Below are 20,507 nucleotides of genomic sequence, written 5' to 3' on the forward strand. Positions count from 1 at the left end.
CTTAAGCTCGCACCATATCCTCTTCTGTCAGGATCCAAACAAGTCCGACTGCTGTCGTTACCGATCCTCAATTCTGTGCGGAGTCAGAACATCCGCCAAGGGAATGAGCGAGACACCTCTCACCGAGCGAGGTAGGTCGATATTGCTACCCTACGCAATTACATCAGACGAATCACCACGATCTACGCTGCGCGTGCAAATGGCCTCACATCCAAGGTGCCATCGGGTCGACCGTGGAGATAAATGAACGTTTTGCTCGGACTCCGCCATCCGCACCCATTGCAGGGGGCCATGAAGCCATCACTTTCACAGGCAAACTCCTGTGGTTGCGGAGTTGATCGGCACTTCATATTATGAAAGTGACCGCACTTCCATGGCCATCGGTACAATGCCTGCCGAGACCATTGGAGATGTTGTCTGGACGATATATTCAGACTGAAGAACTGATCCTCCAGCGTTCTTCTCAACTCCTTGGTTCGTCTCAGAAGCCACAGAAGATAGCCATCATCGACATGAAGCTGTCAGCATTTGAAAGCCGAACATGGAGGCGCTCGAGCTGTCTTGCCCTCCTGGTTGCTCGTACTGCCACCTGCTTGCCGTCATCGAGGAGCTCAACCGCCGTTGATCTGACCATCCCAGCTTCTGCGCAAGGTGCTTCATATGGACAGTCCACCTCATTCGCATCATTCTCCTTCGAGCCGGCATTTTGGGTCGAGTTCTTCGGCAATGCAAGCGCTCCGAACAAGCTCACTTTCGAACTGCTCTCACGAATTACCGAGAGAGGTGGAAGGCCCATCATCCGACCAGGAGGCATCACAATGGACAGTATGATATTTGACCCTTCGGCTGGCGACCCAGTCCGAACCACCAGCCCCAGTGGTGGCGTTTACCGAACCACTGTCGGGCCCAATTACTATCACAGCTGGAACAACTTCCCAAACGGCACCAAGTTTGTCTCGACGCTTAACTTTGGCAATGATAGCCTCGACATCGCTCGTGATATGGCGGTCGCTTCGGTCATGTATCAGGAGGACAAGATCGAATATTTCGAACTCGGCAACGAGCCCACGAATTACCCGAGCACACGATGGGACAACAGCACAGCAGCATACGTGCAGCAATGGAAGCAGTGGACAGGTCAGATCGATGCAGCAGTCAACCAGACATTGGGAGCCAATGCAAGCCACTTTGGAAGAGAGCGATGGTGGGCATCGTCTGCCACGACAGACAAATCTGGGTTGAATGTACGACCCGCCGACATCATTCCAGCTGGAGTCGACGCTGCGGATCAAGTCGCCGAGTACTCGATTCACTCCTACGCCTTCTCGACGTGTGATCCTGCTCGTGCGGCACTAGCCACGACTCCCAACATCCTCAACCATACCGAGCTGACCAGGTACGCCGACGAAGAGATCTATCCATCCGCAAAAGCCGCGCTAGATTCCGGAAAACCATGGGTCATTGGAGAGTTCAACTCGATTTCATGCTCGGGCCAACCCAATGTCACCGACACATTCGCGCAAGCGCTGTGGACGGTCGATGTCGAGTTGATTTATGCCGTCCGAAATGCGTCGTCGGTACACCTCCATCAAGGCGCCACCTTGGTGTTCCAGAGCAGCAATCAGGTCAATAGCGCCGGCAACGACGGGTCGCCAGGCTACTCGACATATGACATGCTTTACCCCCGTGACAGCAGTAAGCGTGGCAAAGCACGCGCCTTGCCTAGTTTCGTCAGTCAATTGTTCATGGCCGAAGCCTTCCACACGTCGCAATCAGGGGCTGGCGTACGAGTGAAGGCTCTGAAAGCTCCGGCAGGTGTAAATCAGGAAAGCTTTTCAGCCTACGCCTTCTATGTTAAAGGCCGATTGAGCAAGGTGGCTCTCTTGAACATGAAGCCGTTCTACGCCAACTCGACTGGTGACTACACAGTTGACCTGAAACTGGGTGTCAGTGGTCAAGCATGGGTCAAGAGAATGACAGCACCGCATGTTAATGAGGTGAGTACTCAGAACGTGACCTGGGCAGGTCAGTCGTTTCAAGACGGAAAGGCTGTCGGCAAACTGCACATTGAGCATGTTGGGAAGGACGGGGCTATCAGCGTCAGAGGGAGTGAGGCGGTACTGATTTTCTTCGACAAGGATGATGTTTACGGCTTGTAACGACCACTATGCTACTGCCGTATGGTCGATATAAGAGGTTTGAGTGAATCTGCACTTGACCATGCCGCTATCCGTACAATATGATCGCTGTGGAGCTTGTACTTCATAAGTGCTTGCGCGAATGACCCTGGCATTATATCATGCGATGCCAGAATTCTAGTATCTGCCACCCGTCTCGTTGGATCGGTATCCTCTTCGCTTCAGCTCGAAGGTCTCTCAAGCTCGGCTATCAGTAACGCCTCAATCCTGTCTGCTCAGCTCGGGGAAGATTCTCCACGTTCAGTACATAGACTCCGAGCAATCCTTCGTGGAACAGTGTTCGCAACTGGGAGCTTGGCTGGACCTTTTTCGCGTTGCTTCTGCAGAATAATCTCCTGTTGCATAGAAGGGGATTTCCTGGATGCTTTTGAAGCATCGTCCTTATCAGCCACCCAGCAGCGGCACCAAGGACGTCCGCGGCTACGAGCTGGAGACACAACGCTCACCTACCATCATCAATAAACTATTTCGGAGACATAGGAGCACTCCCTCTCGATCAGATCTCGATGTGCCGGGCTGCGCGGAGCGATCTGGACAGCAAACGGAGCATAGTCGATGGCCGGCCAGACCACTTTCTCCAGCTCGATCTCTTGAGCCTACACATATTGTCAGCAGTGAGATTCTCCCATCTCAAAGTCAGCGGACGTGGCCTACCGGGATGGCCTCGAAATCGAAGCAGTACAATAAACGCGACAGGAACATCCAAAGATTCGTCTCCGCCACATTGTACCCCGGACAAACGCGTCTGCCTGTGTACTTGTTAGTGGTTGGACGTCTTGCTTTCGACAAATGGACAATCATACCTGCTCCAAATGCCCAATGACCTTTCAACGGGTTGTTCAGGTCGTCATTCAGAAACCGCTCTGGCCAGAATCTCTCCGGGTCCTGGTACTCGTCCGGACTCCTCGAAAGATGATGCATGTTCCAGGTCACCATGGTCCCGGCTGGCAGCGTATACCCTTCGTACTCGTCATCCTGGCTCATCATGTGCGGCACGCCGATCGGACCGAATGGGTACCACCTGAAACCCTCCTTGACGGCGGCAGTGATGAAAGGCAGGTTGGGCTTGTCTTCGAACCGTGGAAGACGCTGAGCATCACCGCACACTCGGTCGAGCTGCTCCCTTGCTCTTTCAACCCAGTCCGGTTGCAAGACAGCCGCAGCTATAAGCTGGCTCATGGTCATTCGCGAAGTATCGCTTCCGGCTTCCAACAAGCTGCCCAGCGCAAACAATTTCTGGTCGTCGTCCATGTTGCTCTTTTCGGTCTCCTTGAGGAAGTCAATCGCAAAGCAAGGACGTGCATCACCTTTGAGCATTCTCGCCCTCACTCGGTCCACTTCCTTGCCATACACCCTGCATCATTTTAGTAATCCATCAAAAGTGAAATGCAGTCCAGGGGGCATGCAGCTAGCTACCTCTTGGACTCCTCAAACATGCTCAACCCTTTCGCTCTCCACCACTGCATCCACGGCGGCAGCCTGCTCAGGAACGGAAAAGTGTCCACCAACGTAGACCCGGGCTGCAGATGCTTGACCATGTCTTCCGCCTGCTTCAGCAGTGGTTCCAGGTTCTCGTCGTCGAGCAACAATCGCCGTCCGAAGACCACGCTCATGATGACGGCGTTCGCGTACCTCTGATTCGCCTTGAACCACAGATCCGGCTGCTTCAAGTAATCCCAGAGCAATTGCTTGCTCTCTAGGTCCTGGTACTCGGCGAATTGGGTCATCTGCCGCGAATTGAGGATGCTGTGCATGACCTTACGGAGCTCGCGCCATTGGTCGGTATAGCCCATCAGCACGATCCGCTTGCCGCCGGACATCAGGTCCTGCACGAACGGCATGGGGTTGCGAGACGAGTACTTTGACGCACGCTTTTCGAGCAGGTCCGTCACCACTCGCGAGGAGTTGAGGAAGACGAAGTCGGACGTGCCGAGCCGGAGGGTGAACCTGGGGGAGTATAAGTTAAGTTAAGTCTGGATTCTGGAATTGAATACTGGTGGTTGGAAAGGGGGAAAACAGGTGAGTATGAATTGCTCACATTTCGCCGTACTTCTGAGCGAGTTTCTGCGCCCACGGTGCTTGCTCGACTTGGGTCAGGGGCATTTGGAACGAGTTGCCGAAAATCGGTATGCCAGGTACTTGAGCGGGAAGTTTGTATTGGCGTCGGCGTATGGTCGAGGAGATGATGAGGTGCAGCAGCCATAGCAGCGTAGCGGCCGCCACCGCGAGGAAGACGGTAGATGTCGAGTAGCCCATTCTCAACTCGGTGGCATGAATAGTATCAGAGAACTTTTCAAGCTTATCTTTTTGTTCTTCGTAGCCTTGCTGAATGTGCTGCAATTGTAATAGGATGCCGAAGGGTGTTCGGACGCGTGCTCAGCCGGTGTACCGGATACTTGAGATCATATCACCTGACACGACGAATTGTTATATACTAGTCGTAGCACCAACCGATTCTGCTCCATATAGCCATAGTCTAAGGCAAGGCAAAGCAAAGTACTGGGCATGGCAATGGACGGACTGTATGTGGAAATTGTGGGGTAAGGGATACATACTCACACACTCGGTACAATTCAAACTCCCCACACGGCCAGCGTCCACATCAAATGTAACTCAAGTTGATGAGATTGATTGGAGAAGAAAGGGCAAAAAGGATGGTGTGAACCTGAAAAGAGACCATACGACGGGCGTTGTTGATCACGAAGACCTAAGCTTGACCACTGCACGAATTGTGACGAATGTACCTCGCTTTCCTGGCGCTGAGTAGAGTAAGCATAGCTACCTACGGTCAAATTAGGGGTCGTCTTAACTGAGCCACCGCCTGGCAAGGGCCCCACGAACTGGTTCTTGGCCTTGTGGCCCTCTATTTATCCCCAACGTTCCCCGTGACGCCCCCATCATCCCCCTACAGTAGTTACACTCGGAACTTTGCAAAGTGCCATCATGCAATGGACTCCAAATCTCATCCCAGTCCGCTGTGTTCACACTATACTCACTCTGCCTGACATCTGGACGCGTAAGGCGTCGGCAGCGAGGTAAGTCCTTCACCGCGAGTGGACAGGACAGATCGTTGTCACGATCGAACGAGACCTTCAGGCCGTGGCAAATGCGTATCGAGCTGAAGTCTGGTCCAAGAGGATTCCTCGCACGGCTTACAGCATACATAGTCGCGAGATCAACAGCAGACAATGTGAAGGCCAGTGACTCAAGGATCGACAGATTTTCATTTCGAGAAAGGCAGGGACTCGGCTCGATGACACGGCCCTGATTCTACTCAATGTCCACGGTTTCGTACACCAAAGCACTCCCGTCCTGTTCTATCTCCCTCCACAACTTCTCGCCTCTTTCTTTGTCATCAATCAACCTCCCGTCCTCCGCCACGGCCAGAAACAGTCTGGTCTCTTGACCTTGCATACTTTCCAGCATACTCTCATCCTCCTCCTCCTTCTTCTTTGGTTGAACGACCTCAATCTCGATATCGTCCAAGCACACCTGCCAATCTCCATCAATGCGATAACTCTGCTTGGCCTCATCCCACCGATACAGGTCCGCCACCACCTCAAGAACATCCACCCCCTGTCCAAATCCAGGGATAACTCTCGCGAACCGCTCGTAGTCCAGCTTGACACTCTGATGCGGGCCCGGCCCGAAGGCAACCAGCAGCTGGGAAACATGCGCCCCTTGTGGAATACTAGGTGAACCGCGCACCAGCCCAGGAAAATCAGCTTGTGCAGATGTGGCATCCTGAAGGGACGACCCAGACCCATCAGATGGTAGCTTGAGGAGGCTGATTCGAAGTCCGACCAGAACTCGATCGTCTCCGGCCGAGACGTTGCCCGTCGGCGACAAGGTGACGGAGCGCATGTTGAACGTGATGTTGGCGTCTTGTGGCTTGGTGGGATGACCGCTGAGATCGTGGAAACTGAAGCGCGGCCACGGGTAGCCAGCTTTACGGGACGAGAACAATGCATTGGGCGCAGAGCTGGCGCAGAGGAGGTCGATTGGGTGAGGCAAGGAGTCGCGAGCTTTGGCGACATTGACGACGGTGAATGACTGGAAGAACAGGTCATTGTAGTGCAGAGGTTTTGACTGCTTCCATGGATCGAATCCGATGCCCGAGCTGTTGGTTGGGATGTCGTCGAACTGTAGAGCCATTAGCAGATTGAATATGAGCCGTTGAGTAACTAGGGTGGTGATTGTCACTCACGTTCAGTGTGACGTTGTACCTCTTGCCATGCTCTTCGTCGAGATGGACTTGCTGCTCCTGGGCGATGGCGGCGGCCAGTAGGCTCAAGAAAATGACGACTCTCCACGCGTGCATGTCTGCAGTGTTCAAGAGGAGCTCCGTACGCTTCTTGCACTCTCGGACAGAATAGAATGAAAGACCAGCGAGGTCGTAGTCAAGTCGGGTTATACAGAGTGACAGAGTCGTTGCCTATTTGACCCCGCAAACGGCTTCATGCATACGGAGGACAGGGCACCCAGCAGGGTAGTGATTCAGACCCTGACTAAGTAGTGTTCGGTAAGGTGCTGGCTGCTCCTCGACTCAGGAGGTAAGTGATTGGCAGGACAATGAGTATCCTGCGGGACCAACATGGGGGCCACACTAGGCTGAAAAGTGCACTCGACATATCCGGGCACATCAATAAAAGGCGTACCTCGCCATACTGCAGGGGTAACATTCTGCTTGCAAGTAGTTACCAACAGCGAGACCGTCAGGTACACTGATGGCGCCATCGAGCATTGAGATGGGTATGCCAAACGTCCATAAGGTGGGAGCTTGGCTGTGTTGATGTCGGCTTGCCACAGACTCCATACCGATAAAATCGTCTACAGTTTGTAGCTGGTGGTCGGCTGGTGACCAAGCTGGCTATCACAACAGGGGCCAGCAAGAGCCAAATACAGGCTGCTCCTTCGGGGCCATCGACGTCGGCATGATCATAGAGAGACCGTCACTTCCAAGGCACATAGGACACCTAGCATTGAGAGACGCTACCATCACGGTCTCATGGAACAGAATCACTCTCGATGGCATCATGGAACGTCTGGTTTGATCAAGGCATGGTATTAGACTAGTTGACCGCCCACACCACCGTCCCTACTCATGCCTATTTAAATGCAAGCCACCACCACCACCACCCAGGTCCCTAGACCTTCTCGATTCTCCTCAAGGAGTAGAACAACAAGTAGGCCTCCTGCCTCATGACATCTTCCGTCGTCGTCGCACTGACGATCTCGTCGTCGAACCGGAACCACTTGTTGTCCTGGCGGCAGAAGGCGAAATAATGCCCATTATGAGCATGCTCCCCCTGGTGTACCACCACACAGTCAAGGTCGTACATATACTTCTCCGTGTCTTCGCCATTCTTCGGTGGTCGCGTCGTGTACGGCGCCATGTCCAACTGCAGGCTGAACTCCAGCCTTCCTTCGTACTTCTCTGGCACGAAGACGCCCGTACCAAGCTGTTTCATACCAAATCGCTTGACATGGACACACAAAATGGCCGGCAATTTGCGAATGCGTGTTTGTTTGCTGGCAGACCGACGCTCCTTGCATTCCTGGCAGCTGTACTGTTCCGGCGAGAGAGGTTCTGGGGCGGTGAAGCTTCGGAGGCACTCGTGGATATTGGGGATTGCAATCTTGAGTGGTTCCTTGTCTTTGCTGTCACTGGCATTGGCAGCGTCTTTGGCCGCCTTCTTCTTCTTCTTGACTTGTTTTTTGAAGTCCAGGCTGATGCTGGAGAATTCATCTTCACGGGAAGACACGGTATGACATGTGTCGCAGGTGATTTGGTTGTTGTATCGACCGTAAAACACTTTGTGGAAGAAGCACACGCATTGCTTGTCGAGGGGTGGGATGCCGTTGGCTTCGTTGATACTGTTGGTTTTCTCCGGGACCTTGTATTGGGCTACGGCTTCGTGGAGACGGTCGACGATCTGCATGAACCATTCTTGTGCATCTTGCTGGCCTTTGCCGGACATTGCGGGGATGTTCTTCCAGGACGCAAAAAGCAGGTTGACGGCGTGGGCAGGAGTAGGCTGGTCCACCATCGTGACGTCGGAGAAGACTTCGGTCATGCCGCAGGCGACACAGGTTTGTTGTTCCTTCTTCTCATCGTCCTCGTCCTCGGAGTCGGATTCGTTCTTCTTGTCTGGTTCTTTGGAGATTGGACAAGTATGAGTAGGATGGCCCATGCCGAGGAAATAGCTGGCCAGGAGTGGATTGTGGACCATCATTTGAAGAACAGCGTTCATGTAGCACGTCTCGCCGAGGTTGAATAGCCCTCGAACACCGTTGCGACCACATGGACGTTGGGAAGTGTTGGAAGTCAAGTACGAGTCGTCATCCTCATTGGTTTCTGCAAGTTTGCGTTTCTTGCCAGTGCTAAGTAAAGTTGGGTCATAGACCAAGTCATTGCAACGGCCACAATAGACGGTCTTATGGCTGACGGCGAGGTCATGCTTGGTTTCTGTGAAATGCTTGTCCAATGTGGGAAAGCTTCCAGTGGTTGAGCATTCGAGACACGTGTATTGTACAAGGTCTTCGCCATTCAGGTGTTTGGATCGAAGTTGGCGGATTTTGGCGATGGAGTCGTTGTCCATATGCTCGCAGCCAGCTGTCGGCATATGCATGGTGAGAGCCATGATCGTCAATCTTCAAAAGATGGGCAAAGGCAGGTTTGGATAGAGGAAGATGGAAGGGAAAGTGTGCTGCTCTTCTTTCAGGAGATGGTTCACGATGGCGAGGCGATCAAGTGTCGTGAACGAGCGAAAGGTGTTTAAGTATCTAGAACCGTGTTCAATAGCTCTATTTCAGCTATTGCAGCCTGTTGAGTGGTTCGCACAATAGGAGTACAGCGATTCAGGAGTTGATTGTGAAGTGTGGCAGAAAAAGACATTGTTTGATGGTTCGAGATTCAAAAGTTCTCCGGATCTACGGGCCAATAATCAACGCTAAAAATAAGCCTTGCCACATCCAGCCTCAGCCTCGTTCAGCCTCGTCAACCTCAGCCTTGCATACATCGATCATTTGTCCTCGACGGATACCTCTCCTGCAATATCTCTACTACAAAGGATGGATTACAACTATGCAACCCGCTTCAAGCAAATAGCTATTGAGCACGTATCACGTCGGTGCAAAGCACCCCGTGCTCCAACTTAGAGGATGGTCGCCGGTTTTGCAGCGATGGAGGCTTCTGGCTATGCTGAGAACGACCCTATGCACAGAGCTGATGATGCTAGCCAGGGACGACAGTCACACAGGCATTCCGCATCTCACTGTGGTAGGTGCATGACGTATATATCTTACAGGCACGAGAGATGCGGTCAGCGGTCACTAGGAAACGAAATGATGCATAGGAAGCACTTGAACTTGGCGAACGGCATCTAGACATTGGGTTCATTATCTTGCTGTTCCTAACATCCAATTCTCATGGAAACAACTCATTCAGGCGAGCCAAGATGGCCACGGCGTTGCGTTCGTGTCGAAGCTCCTGGGTGAACATGCCACTGAGGTCGCGTAAACGATTTGCCTCGGCACCACCCCAGGCACCATCCACGACTTGGATTCGTGTCATGCACTCTATTATCTGTTCCAACAGCCAAAGGATGTTGTTGCAGTATTGCAACGCTTCCAAGGCCATGGCGCGATGGCATAATTCCACCTCCAGTTCGTCCACCGCGTCCACATTTCTTCCTCCGTCGAGTCTGCGCCGGATAGATATGATTTCGATGTCGAATGCCGTGAGAGACGCACGCAATGCGGTCACCCGTAGGAGGTTTGTGCAGCAGGTCTTTGCAAAGAAAGATATTATCTGCGTGCGAATTATTGCATCGAATAGAGTGGCTGAAGAGCAAAGTCAGTGTGAAGGAACAACGTCTAACCAGAGGCCTTGCTTACTGCGACCGGAATTGCCTTGCGACATGGTGGTGGTTGTATTGAGCAGCTCGCGAAGGTGAGGATGATTTGTATGCTTTCATGCAACGAGGTAGGGGCTGGTCAATTTGGATGTTGTCGACAAGGAAGAGTGTGTGTTGGTCGTCAAGATGCTTTCGCAAGCTTCAACAGTCGAGATCCAGTTCTGCCGCGCCATCATAACGTTTGGAGAGCATTCACACGCTCTCTTTATCTGGCTCCTCTTCCTCTACCCCGTGGTAAACCACTGGCTCTTCCTGCGCGACCAGTACCTCTGCTTGCCCTGCCTGCATTTCCTCCGCGACTGCTCGGATTGCTTTGTTTCATTGTTGATGTTGTGCTTGGTGTGACTGAAGGTGCGATTGTCTTACGACGTGGAGTTGCTTTCAGACTTGTGAAGCTTGCATCTGCAGTCATGAATGTTGCATCCATGTCTCCAGTTCTTCCTTCTCCAGAGTTGTTCTGCAAAGTGGTTGTTTCGTCCATATTGCCTTGTCCCTGACGTTTCTGGTAGCGCTTAATGGATTCTGAGATGGGTGCCTATGACAGAGTCAGCAAGCGCCTGGTCAAGCAAACGGAGCATCCTACTTCAGGAAAGTCCACCACAAAGGCATTCATGTTCAAGCCGTACAGAAAACTGGCAAAGCTTTCCCCGAATCTGCTCAGACTTTCGTGCATCAATTGAAGATGCATCAGGTTGGCTTCTAAGTCTGCAACTGAGTCGCTAAGTTCTGCAAATTGAGGCTCAAGGGCGTCCAGAGGAGATGGCCCTGCAAAGGCGTTACTTTGAGAGGTCCTGAACGATGACCGAGATGATGCTCGAAGCGGCGTTGTTGGTCGCGATATAGGAGACCGAGACTGAGTACGCCCACCCTGGCGACTTTGAGACGCCGCACCAGGTTGCGACATCTTTGTGAGCAATGGAAAGCAGCTGACTCTGAGTGTCCTGAGATGTGCAGTCCAGTCTATGTTTGTGGAAGACGCGTCTGGAAAATGACGTCGGGCAATCGGTCAAGCAAAGGACCGATCACACCGATGCAATACGGTGTCACGTGCTGTGCTCAGATCAGGCCGGAATGTCCACGAAGTTCAACAGATCGGAGGGAGAAGTCTTATGTAGGATCAATTACATTGGCATTGCTCTGATCATGCCAGTCACTGTGATGACACCACTGTCTAGTCATCAGACGGACCAGATTCAATTGGTCCATGAAGGCCCTGAACTCCGAGTATCCGCCCTGTTCCCCAACGCACGAGGTTCGACTGCTAGACGAGGTCTTGCATTCGTAGTATCAATCCAGATCGCCTTAGGCCACCCCTAGATCTATACTGCCCTTGAAAACAGTAGGAGATGGTGGCATCCGGAATCACAATCCCTCAAAATCGCCACCCGGAGCATCATCGTCATCCATTTCACCTTCCACAATTTCCTTGGCCAGCTCTCGCTCACGATCGCGTGCTTCTTGAGCATTCTTGAGTTCCAGACGGTGCTGGTTCATGGGAAAACGCATGGCCTATGACTATGTTAGTATTGATTTCAGTATGCACAAGACATCAAAATACCTTGACGCTCTCATCGTGCAGAGCCAGACAGGCTTGAATGCGTTCATGGAAGGCATCTCCGGGTTCTCTTGTGGCGTAGACATCGCCAACTTCCTTGCTCTTCATATAGCCACGCTCATGGTCAAGACTAGCCTCGATAACCCCATCTCGGATGGCTTTGGCAACAATATACTCGGCAGATTCTTCGCTGTCCAGCCCCAAGCGTAGACACATATCACGCAATGAGATCCGGGCATATGACAGAGACATCATACGAATGCCTGTTCTGATGACGTTTTGTCTCAGTCTCAGAATCAGAGTGTATGTGTCGTCCTTTCTGAAGGTGGCATTGTACCGTTGAACCAAGTCCTGGAAGCCAATCACATCGCCAGAGCTGACAGCTTGAACAAGCTGCAAATATGGTTGCAAAGCCTTTTCAAGACTCGGCTGACGGAAGATTGCTCGGTCCGGAATATCGCCCATCAACAATTCAACCACAATTAGCAGCTTAGTTGACGCCTGGTAGAATCCGCTGGCTTTGTAAGATGTCGGTGACTTCCGTGTGGCTCCTGTCAGATGCTCATGTGCCTCTGTGTAAGAGAGTTGGATGGCTCGAATCCGGCCAAGATAATACAAGTATCGGGCGAACTGGTTGTTGACTGCTGTATCGGGAAACTTCGTGTGTGAGATCAACAGGTCTGCTTGTGTGACATGAGAGGTAGATAGGTAGTTTCGGAGAAGCAACGTTGTAACGGCTGCCTGGGTGTCTTGGTCTTTTCGCAGTGTAGCTGTTCTGAGAGCGTCGAGGAGAGGTTTGCGGATCGAGATCACGGCCGCCGCAGGAGAAGGAGGCAACGGCGTCATTTCCTCGAAGAACAGAGCATAGTAGAAATACACACGAGCTGCTAGCGAATCCAGGGTTCTTCGGTTCAGCGTCCGTAGGTGGTCGACAAGAGCACTCGAAAATTGAGAACCAGCATCAATCGACTTCTTATCGTGAAGGTAGACCTGAACCAGGATCGATAGGTAGACATCAATTTCCGGGAGAATCTCTTTTGTAGAGGCTCGGTGGTGCGACGCGTCTTTCCTATTATGCCACTCTTCCACCTTTTGTTTGGGAAAGGATTGGTCATCTTTGACAGCACTTAAAAGAGATATTGCCGTCGCGGTGGGGACTGGGTAGCTCTCGGTGACAACCGTAGCGATAACATATGCGGATAGGTGTTTTCGGACGGATGGTATCGATCTGAGGACTCTCAGGCTGAATCGTGGATCAAATTGGCTGACGGCTCTTTCCAGTAACGGGAGATTGGCTTTGATTTCTGCGGAAGCATTAGCAACACCATGCAATCAAACAAGATCGCGAGACTTTACCTGCAATGGCCTTCTCTTGAGGATCAACCGGTGGTTCGGTCTCTTTTGCAGAATCCTCAGTCATTGCTCCATTCATCACGTCGGCTTCGGTCTTTTTGTCAGGAGCAGTCGGAGTTGACCCTTTGGACGGCGGAACCACCACGGTCATTTCATCATCGCCATCCTTGTCCTTGTTTTGTTTCGATCCCTTTTTAGGGGTTTGTGATTGTTCCTTCATTTCGTGATCACCAGCGCCGTTCAGACCATTTCCGGTGCCGTTGAGATGGGGTTTGTCGCCGCTCATATCTCTGGCTGTAGTCGGCGGACGTCGGCTGGAAGGTAGTCCTTATTGTGATGAGGTAGGCAGCTTGGACCAAAGGGAATCGAGCTTCCGATAAGTCGGCTCTGTGCCTCGTGACTTTCGCAGGAGTGATCGATCTGTAGGTGCAGATTCCGACTAGTAACTGGCCTGATTCGCCCTGGCAAAAGGTTCGTACCGGATTTGATCACAGATTCGAGGCGAAGGATCTTATGGAGGCGACAAGAATTGTGATGAGGGGTCTGAAGGTCCGTAGATAGCAAGACTGGGTCGAAAGGCGAAGGAAATGCGATGAGGTAAGTAACTTTGGGATGCATGGTGATTTCTAGCTCCGGTCGAGCGTAGCTGCAACTGCAGCCACAACCGGCAGGCACGACACAGACGCGTTTACCCTTCTTTCTGCACCAATAATGCAGCCGAGCATCAACAATCACCTCCAATGAAGCAATTACTGTTCAAAGACACGGTAAGAAATATGTCTGGAAGTTGCTATTGATGATTACGGACTCAACTATATTGATTTTCCTTTCTCTTCCTGCAACTACTCTGGAAGCTGGGGACTGAATTGGCTACACGTGCTCGCCACTGTAAACAACAATGACGCTCCTAGCAAGCCATTTAGGGCAAATCTCTCTATCTACGAAATCAATAGCAGAGCTCGAGTATGTCTAAGGGTGTAATGCGCAGATACATCCAGCTGACTGCACTCTAGATTCCCCCCTCCCAAGATCTTTACCAATGCACTATTGAAAGACCATGAGATTACGACGTTAATCCGCGACACTGAACCTCACGAGCGTGCCTTATTCACATTAGACCCAACTGCTATCTCCAGACCTCGCCAGCAAGATGCCACTCAACCGAATGGAAGCTTGCAGACCAGGAAAAGCCTCTTCCCGAATGCTCATCCAGTCAGACAGTCAGCCGTTACGAGGTTATTGGGTAGAGACATGCTTCAAGAGATAAGACAGTCGAGCAACAAACGCGATGGGGTCAATGTTGAGGTGCTGCTGCGCGGAGCAGAGAAATTGTGTGATGTATATGCAGTTGCAGGAGTGCCGGAGAAGATTCGAGCATTGCGGAACCGCTACCAAGAAGTCGCTGCCTCCCTATCATCGCTGGAAGAGAAAGTGTCAAAACAACAATCGCAGCTAGACCGACGAAACAAAAGCTTCGAGTTTGACGATGAAGCAGAAAATGACCTGAGGAACACCGATGGTGACAACACTGTCATGTTGACGGAGCAGGACTTTCAGAACGAGGAAAATGAAATCAGAGAGCTAGAAGCAAAGAAGAAGGCTCTGGAAGAGCGTGTCTCTGGCATGGAAAGAGATCTCGGCGGTCTCCTTCGATGAGCATGCTTGCGAGCTCTGAAAAATAGACACAATATCGACATCGACGGGCGCACCCAGCTCAGACGGATCCATGAGCCATTGGCTTGCCCGTAGGACGACCCTTCTGCAGTCACCTTGGTGCAAGACTTGTACAGTCTGACATTCACTGCACCCTACTCTCCCGGTGCCTCTGGTCAAGGCAGGTAGGTCGCTGAAGAACACGGGCGATATCGATACTGTTACCTGGGAGGCAGTCACGGCCAACCCGATCGTTGTCGCGATCTTGATGGTGATGACTGTAGGCCAAGACTTGAACGGCCGGGGTTATTGAGGACATCAGCACTGTACTCCGTCTCGAGGTTGCGATAATATGCATCTCAACACCCGGAATGGGACTCCAACAATGTACTACCACTCAGCAAGAGCGAAGTTGGAGTGACAGCCCCAGGATCAAGAGTTGGCTAGGAACCCTTGTCGCTATCGACCTGGCATGCGGTTCCAGGGAAACGGATTTTGTGCTCGGCTCAGTATAGCCTTCGAAGAAACAGCTCGGTCATCCGTACCAAGTTAATATGTTTCAGACAGCTCTCAGCGCTATGCTTCTTGCACGATAGATACGAATTATTGACATACCTCTTTTGACATTTAGTTAGGCTGAGGCGAAAGTGGACTAGGCATACCTTCTTTCGGCACGCGAGATTTGCGATCTTTGTGGGCTGAAGAGTATATTCTAGCTACAAGTGTTGTACTCCGTATACAATGGCTGACGTGAAGTTACGCGAAGCCACATGCTCAAAGAGTTGTCGAGGGGTCTGATCTGGAGACGAACATCCTTCGACTGGCAAGGCTGGCTTGAAGGGTGCACCGTCTGAAGGATTTATCGGTATCCCCTCGCCCTGACATTAAGAGACCATTTCATACTCGTATGATAGTAATCAAATGCATGGATTATGGCTCCAAACTACGAAGACCGATTGTGGCCGGAAGCAAGCTAGAAGAACTCCAGTCTCTCAGACTCCATAGGGACGCAGCAATCTGTAGGTAAGCTAGCTGTGGATTCAGGGGTACTCGCTATCAAGCCATGTTTTTTCACGAGGTTGGTAGAATGATTTTGGGCTTAGGATCTCCCTATGCTCCTTACAATACGAGTAGCACACGGATAAAGGCCCCAATCAAGCACTTTGCGTGCGCCACAAAGGCCCAATGGTGGATGAACCTTTGGCGTACCCGCATGCTACTCCAGAGCCGTCAAAAGGTGTCCGCTAAGGACAAATGGCAGTGTGGGAGTGGTTACCGTGAAGGTCGCCAGTGGTCCACCTTCATGCAAGGTCAATGCAGCAGCAGAGACGGTGTCAAACCCGCATCTTCCATCCCATGTCCCAATTGAAACACCAGCCCGAAAATGCCCAGCTGCGTTTGTCTTGTCGGTCGGTCACTGCGGTGGGCTGCGCTGTGCTCGCTCCAGCCTCAGCACCGTGTTTCAATCATTAGGCTCTTTCATCTTCACGTATCATTCTCTTGACGTTCGCCTGCCCAACTGATACGGACATCACATCGTACTGAGTCTCAAGGCCTTGTCGTATGAAACGCAACGAATCCGCAGTGTTGCGTCATCCCTACCTTGTTTGCGACAACCACTCCAACCGAAGATCTGTTACAAACACGGAGAAGAGAACAGGCGGGGTGTAACAGTTCCTCGAGACTGCTATCGGAAGCGAGGAAACGAGAACACAACGTCTACTTGAGCTCGGGCTGAAGAATCGCCATGGAGAACTGACTGCCATCCTTGCCTGCGACTACACCGGATACCCACTGTAGAGAACGACTTGCCCGTCTGCTAAAATGGCCCAACGACCTTTGGCCTCGGAAAGCCTAGATTCTACTCCGAAAGGGTTGCGCAGCATGGGCTCCCATACCGATATCCTCTCGATGTCTTCGAAATCTGGAAGGCCAACCCTTCCATATGCGAATCCTCCACCCGCTTACGTCTCGGTATCCGAGGCGGAAAAACTTGTCTACGCAGAAATGGAGCGGCCGGTTACGATATCGGAGGGTGCAACTGGCTTGGTCAATGGCTTTTTGGATCAGGTCCTGTATGATATCCTTTCCAGGTCGCATTCCACATCCTTGTCGGCCGTACGTTCTGCTGTGCCACTGGTCTTGAAGCAAAGACTAGGGAGGTCGGCGGTACAGGCTGCCGACGAGGAATTACAAGATTACATACCGGAAGATGAAATGGACGAGGTTCTCTCGGCGCCGCCGGCCCTCGATCCCAAAGCAGACTTTGACACTGATCTGGCTTGGAAGCTCACTAGACTGCGTTGCATGGTCTATGCGAAGCTGGGCGATATGGAAGAGGAAGACGAAGAGGACTACCTGGAAGACTTTCACCTACGGGATCACATTACAAGAGTGCATGAGTCGACAAGAGCCTCGGCGGCTATCGCACCGGCTGCTGCTATCTTCCTAACCACTGTCCTTGAGTTCTTGGCTGAGCAAGCCCTGTGCATTGCAGCGCAACATGCTACGAAACGACATGCACCGTCGAAAGGCACAAACGGCACCACACATGGTGGTCATGTTCTACTGGAAGAGATAGACATGTCAGGTATCGGGAAAGAAGGGCCTCTGATAAGACTGTGGCGGTCGTGGAAAGGCAGTATGCGCAGCGGCGGCAGCGGATCATCACGGCCAACGACGCCTAGCGTCATGTCGCCTGTCAGCCCCGAGTCGCCCAACTACGAGTGGAAATTTCCAGCTGTACCACCATTTTCCACAATCAAGGAAGAACAAAGCCCTCTCATCAAACCCAGATCCAGTCTGTCACCGGCTGATATTCCATTACCCACGAATGATAATGATATTGACGAGATCGAGGTACCGGGACTAGCTCGTTCTGCCGATGAAGAGGCAAATAGTACTGCACGCCCTACGCTTGACACCCGGCGACCGTCAAGTATGCTAATCATGCCTGGGAAATTCCCAGATCCTTCAACGGCCCCTGCAACCGATGAATTGCCGAGACCTATGTATGTAAGGAAGAGATCGCATTCTCTGCCTACTTCAGGTCCCAGCATTGTTGCTACACAGTCGAGAGCTGATGTCGGCGGAAAGCTCTCAGATCAAGGTGCTTCCAGCTCACTTGAAGATCTCCAGGAGAAAGTTGGCGGTACAACAGAACCGGAGGCGCGCACTCCTCGACAATCAAACGAGGAAGCGATACCCAGTCCACGTTCGGACATCGTGAGCAGCACCGTGGCTGCCATTGCAGGAGCGTTAAGCGTGGAAGCATCCAGAGCCTTGCGACGGGATCCTACTTCGTCGAATCAAACTTCTCCGGTAGCGGCCACCGGTGGTGCTCAGAGGGGGCTGGGTATTAACACTGAAGAGGACTACGATCAAAGAGCCAGATCTGTCACAGATCATGAAGGTGCAAGTGACCCAGAAGATTTGGCATTGAGCTTGGCCGATGAGCATGATGGCCCGCACAATCAAACGAATCCTCGAGATTCGGGCTTTGGTGTCGCTGGGGCTGAGGATGATCTTCCAATACACGGTCAACAAGACCACGATCTCCAAGAACAGACCGCGAATTACCCTGATCAAGTGAGAAACGAGCGTGACACAATGATTGTCAGCACCCCCGGGCAGGATCATTTTCCCCAGCGTGCTGCCGCTGACAATTACGACGACTATGATCCCTATTCTACTCAGGACTCTGCCCGTCCCGATGTCCGAATGAATACATCGACACCAAGACAGCAAAATGAACCAGTAGCGGCTGCATTTTCTGCATTCAACAATCGCACAACATCCCTGGAACATCGCGAACGCTCACCTACCGAAGTGAGGTTCCCTCAGCACTTGCCAAACTCTCAGCGTCTGCCTGCCACAGACCATACTCAAGACCGAATTCCTCGATACGCTACCTCATCCAATTTGGTACAAAATCCGCATTCGAGAACAACCAGTGCTGGCAGACCATCAACTGCTGGCTCTGCGACAGCGCGACGACAGCATATCAGACTTCGGTCGGATGATGAGAAGGTCGAGGAATTGGAGAAGGCGAAGAAGAGTCTTGATGTTTTGATTGATAGCGATGAAACTCTTCACTATACACTAACGCCAAAAACTGCTCGAGAGGTTTGTCTGCTCCATGCCACCTACTTAGTAGGACTAACAACTTCCTAGGGAGTCAAGCCGAAAGCCAAGAGCCAGACACAAGAGCTTGCAGACTTCTTCCGCAACACTGCACCCCCTGGAGAGGAGCCTGCCAGACCCAGGTCGTCTCGATCTACGAAGGAATCCCTGGGTGGCCTCAGATCAAATCCATCGAATGCTCGACCACCACTTCCACTGAATACGCAAGCAGCGGCATCCGCCCCTGGGCAACAAGCCATCGGCTCGCCTTCTAGACCTAAAAATCCATTAGGCGAGCCACGCGATCCCAGGATGACAAGAAACAACACACGAGATCTTGCAGACTATGCGCGTTCAACTGGACCGGAGCATGAGATGCAGCTTCCGAAAGCGCTTGGCACTCGACCAGGTACCGCGCAGGTTGCAGGCTCGGGCGCATCCTCTGACGACATAGCAGAGAACCGTCCAGTAACGAGCCCCGAGAAGCCTGCTAACCGTCTGAAATTCCAGGCACGGGATGCTCGAGCGCCAAGGACAGCTGAGAGCTCAGATTTGATCGACTTTATTAGAGAAGGTCCACCTCGAGCTCCTGGCGACCATCGAATCGACCGAAGAGTCGCACCATTTCGGTCGACCATGGATTCTGATGACTTGAACGCTCTCGTGCCACCTCCGGAGCTCGATACAAATGGACGGAGGTCTGATGGGAGTGCGGTGGAAAGTGCGATGACCGCCAAATCCATGCCGTCGTCTATGAACTCTCGCACCGGCTTACTGGAATCGACCAATCGCTCGGCTGCAAAGGCCACAAACGGCGTTGCGTCAAGACAGCCCATAATCCCTGAGACTGATGGCATACCCAAGAAGAACCGACGAAAAGTTCGCGATCCGTATGCGATCGACTTCAGCGACGAGGAGGAGGAAATGGAAGACGAATTGTTCCCACCAAAGCGCAGGACCGATGAAGAGTCGCTTGTGGACTTCCTGAGAAACACGGCCCCCGGACCAGGCATGTCAACGCAGCCTATTCTCGGTGCGACTCCTGGAACGTCTCAAGCTGAATCCCCGGACACGGTCAAGCCGCAAACGAGCAGCTCAAAATTGAGAGTATACTTGCAAGGTTCAGGGGCTAGCAGAAACGGGGTGAGCGCTGGCAAATCGAACGGCGCCCGAGCAGAGTCTCCTCACCTCACGCAAATAGGCTCGAAAATGGACAAGTACCGCCCAACACAGGTCACCCATGCGCCACACGTCGAGCGGAATAGGGCCAGAATGCGTGCAGAGCCACGAGAAGCGACGGTGACCAATGGCAGTGCCACGGCCGACCTAGCCGAGTATCTGATGGCCTCTGGGCCACCGCCTGGGTCGGACGTGCCCGTGCAAAAGCTCGGAAGTCATAAGGATCAGGCTGGATTTAGGAGATTCTTTCAATTGAGAGGGAGCGTGAGGAAGTAAGGTAATGAACAAGTCAAGATGAGCGGCATGATTTCTTGGTTTTTTCATTTTCATTTTGATGTAATTAATGACGTGGACAATGTGTGCTTTCTTCGAGCCTGAGCGGGTGATACAGCTACAATGGTAGTGTGAAGATGGTGCCGAGCTTTTACTTAGGGACCACTTAGATAGCAAACCAAGATGAAATGATTGTATTAGTGATGAAGATTTTGATGACGCTGTTTTTCAGCTCTAGGCCCCGGCGTCCACGAG

General features: G+C 52.1%; 9 protein-coding genes across 9 annotated transcripts; 3 read left to right on the forward strand and 6 right to left on the reverse strand.

Annotated features, from left to right (window-relative positions):
- Positions 1-410: 410 nt before the first annotated feature.
- Positions 411-2,159, forward strand: PV05_01739 (uncharacterized protein; the record flags this gene model as incomplete). Its single annotated transcript, XM_013466770.1, has 1 exon — positions 411-2,159. One exon carries the CDS (start codon positions 411-413, stop codon positions 2,157-2,159), a length of 1,749 nt encoding a protein of 582 aa, XP_013322224.1.
- Positions 2,160-2,457: 298 nt separating this feature from the next.
- PV05_01740 (uncharacterized protein) lies at positions 2,458-4,454 on the reverse strand (the record flags this gene model as incomplete). The annotated part of the gene is made up of 5 exons (XM_013466771.1): positions 2,458-2,794; positions 2,853-2,947; positions 3,002-3,552; positions 3,615-4,145; positions 4,237-4,454. 5 exons carry the CDS (start codon positions 4,452-4,454, stop codon positions 2,654-2,656), a joined length of 1,536 nt encoding a protein of 511 aa, XP_013322225.1. The 3' UTR covers positions 2,458-2,653.
- A 949-nt stretch (positions 4,455-5,403) lies between these two features.
- On the reverse strand, positions 5,404-6,567 carry PV05_01741 (uncharacterized protein). Its single transcript, XM_013466772.1, has 2 exons — positions 6,406-6,567; positions 5,404-6,341 (listed from the first exon to the last, which is right to left on the reverse strand). Exons 1-2 carry the CDS (start codon positions 6,517-6,519, stop codon positions 5,469-5,471), a joined length of 987 nt encoding a protein of 328 aa, XP_013322226.1. The 5' UTR covers positions 6,520-6,567; the 3' UTR covers positions 5,404-5,468.
- Positions 6,568-7,247: 680 nt separating this feature from the next.
- PV05_01742 (uncharacterized protein) lies at positions 7,248-9,071 on the reverse strand. Its single transcript, XM_013466773.1, has one exon. The coding sequence runs from the start codon at positions 8,840-8,842 to the stop codon at positions 7,346-7,348; it is 1,497 nt and encodes a 498-aa protein (XP_013322227.1). The 5' UTR covers positions 8,843-9,071; the 3' UTR covers positions 7,248-7,345.
- Positions 9,072-9,627: 556 nt separating this feature from the next.
- On the reverse strand, positions 9,628-10,122 carry PV05_01743 (uncharacterized protein; the record flags this gene model as incomplete). The annotated part of the gene is made up of 2 exons (XM_013466774.1): positions 9,628-10,043; positions 10,098-10,122. 2 exons carry the CDS (start codon positions 10,120-10,122, stop codon positions 9,628-9,630), a joined length of 441 nt encoding a protein of 146 aa, XP_013322228.1.
- Positions 10,123-10,322: 200 nt separating this feature from the next.
- PV05_01744 (uncharacterized protein) lies at positions 10,323-11,021 on the reverse strand (the record flags this gene model as incomplete). The annotated part of the gene is made up of 2 exons (XM_013466775.1): positions 10,323-10,652; positions 10,701-11,021. The coding sequence occupies 2 exons, from the start codon at positions 11,019-11,021 to the stop codon at positions 10,323-10,325; spliced, it is 651 nt and encodes a 216-aa protein (XP_013322229.1).
- Positions 11,022-11,222: 201 nt separating this feature from the next.
- PV05_01745 (uncharacterized protein) lies at positions 11,223-13,603 on the reverse strand. The gene is made up of 3 exons (XM_013466776.1): positions 13,029-13,603; positions 11,676-12,976; positions 11,223-11,626 (listed from the first exon to the last, which is right to left on the reverse strand). Exons 1-3 carry the CDS (start codon positions 13,309-13,311, stop codon positions 11,480-11,482), a joined length of 1,731 nt encoding a protein of 576 aa, XP_013322230.1. The 5' UTR covers positions 13,312-13,603; the 3' UTR covers positions 11,223-11,479.
- A 134-nt stretch (positions 13,604-13,737) lies between these two features.
- Positions 13,738-15,369, forward strand: PV05_01746 (uncharacterized protein). The gene is made up of 2 exons (XM_013466777.1): positions 13,738-13,988; positions 14,039-15,369. Exons 1-2 carry the CDS (start codon positions 13,924-13,926, stop codon positions 14,679-14,681), a joined length of 708 nt encoding a protein of 235 aa, XP_013322231.1. The 5' UTR covers positions 13,738-13,923; the 3' UTR covers positions 14,682-15,369.
- A 686-nt stretch (positions 15,370-16,055) lies between these two features.
- On the forward strand, positions 16,056-20,466 carry PV05_01747 (uncharacterized protein). The gene is made up of 2 exons (XM_013466778.1): positions 16,056-18,803; positions 18,852-20,466. The coding sequence occupies exons 1-2, from the start codon at positions 16,503-16,505 to the stop codon at positions 20,253-20,255; spliced, it is 3,705 nt and encodes a 1,234-aa protein (XP_013322232.1). The 5' UTR covers positions 16,056-16,502; the 3' UTR covers positions 20,256-20,466.
- Positions 20,467-20,507: the final 41 nt, after the last annotated feature.

The sequence above is a fragment of the Exophiala xenobiotica genome (genome assembly GCF_000835505.1).
Source record: "Exophiala xenobiotica strain CBS 118157 unplaced genomic scaffold supercont1.1, whole genome shotgun sequence".
NCBI classification, from domain to species: Eukaryota; Fungi; Ascomycota; class Eurotiomycetes; order Chaetothyriales; family Herpotrichiellaceae; genus Exophiala; species Exophiala xenobiotica.

What these genes read in the sequence shown, in the direction of transcription:
- PV05_01745 (XM_013466776.1), bottom strand. Translation starts at nt 13,311, where the DNA reads ATGAGCGGCGACAAACCCCATCTCAACGGCACCGGAAATGGTCTGAAC. An exon ending in TCAAGAGAAGGCCATTGCAG is followed by an intron (nt 12,977 to 13,028) that starts GTAAAGTCTCGC and finishes ATGCTTCCGCAG; the next exon opens with AAATCAAAGCCAATCTCCCG. An exon ending in TGCACGATGAGAGCGTCAAG is followed by an intron (nt 11,627 to 11,675) that starts GTATTTTGATGT and finishes ACATAGTCATAG; the next exon opens with GCCATGCGTTTTCCCATGAA.
- PV05_01741 (XM_013466772.1), bottom strand. Translation starts at nt 6,519, where the DNA reads ATGCACGCGTGGAGAGTCGTCATTTTCTTGAGCCTACTGGCCGCCGCC. An exon ending in GGTACAACGTCACACTGAAC is followed by an intron (nt 6,342 to 6,405) that starts GTGAGTGACAAT and finishes ATGGCTCTACAG; the next exon opens with TTCGACGACATCCCAACCAA.
- PV05_01746 (XM_013466777.1), top strand. Translation starts at nt 13,924, where the DNA reads ATGACGCTCCTAGCAAGCCATTTAGGGCAAATCTCTCTATCTACGAAA. An exon ending in AAATCAATAGCAGAGCTCGA is followed by an intron (nt 13,989 to 14,038) that starts GTATGTCTAAGG and finishes ACTGCACTCTAG; the next exon opens with ATTCCCCCCTCCCAAGATCT.
- PV05_01742 (XM_013466773.1), bottom strand. Translation starts at nt 8,842, where the DNA reads ATGGCTCTCACCATGCATATGCCGACAGCTGGCTGCGAGCATATGGAC.
- PV05_01747 (XM_013466778.1), top strand. Translation starts at nt 16,503, where the DNA reads ATGGCCCAACGACCTTTGGCCTCGGAAAGCCTAGATTCTACTCCGAAA. An exon ending in CGCCAAAAACTGCTCGAGAG is followed by an intron (nt 18,804 to 18,851) that starts GTTTGTCTGCTC and finishes ACAACTTCCTAG; the next exon opens with GGAGTCAAGCCGAAAGCCAA.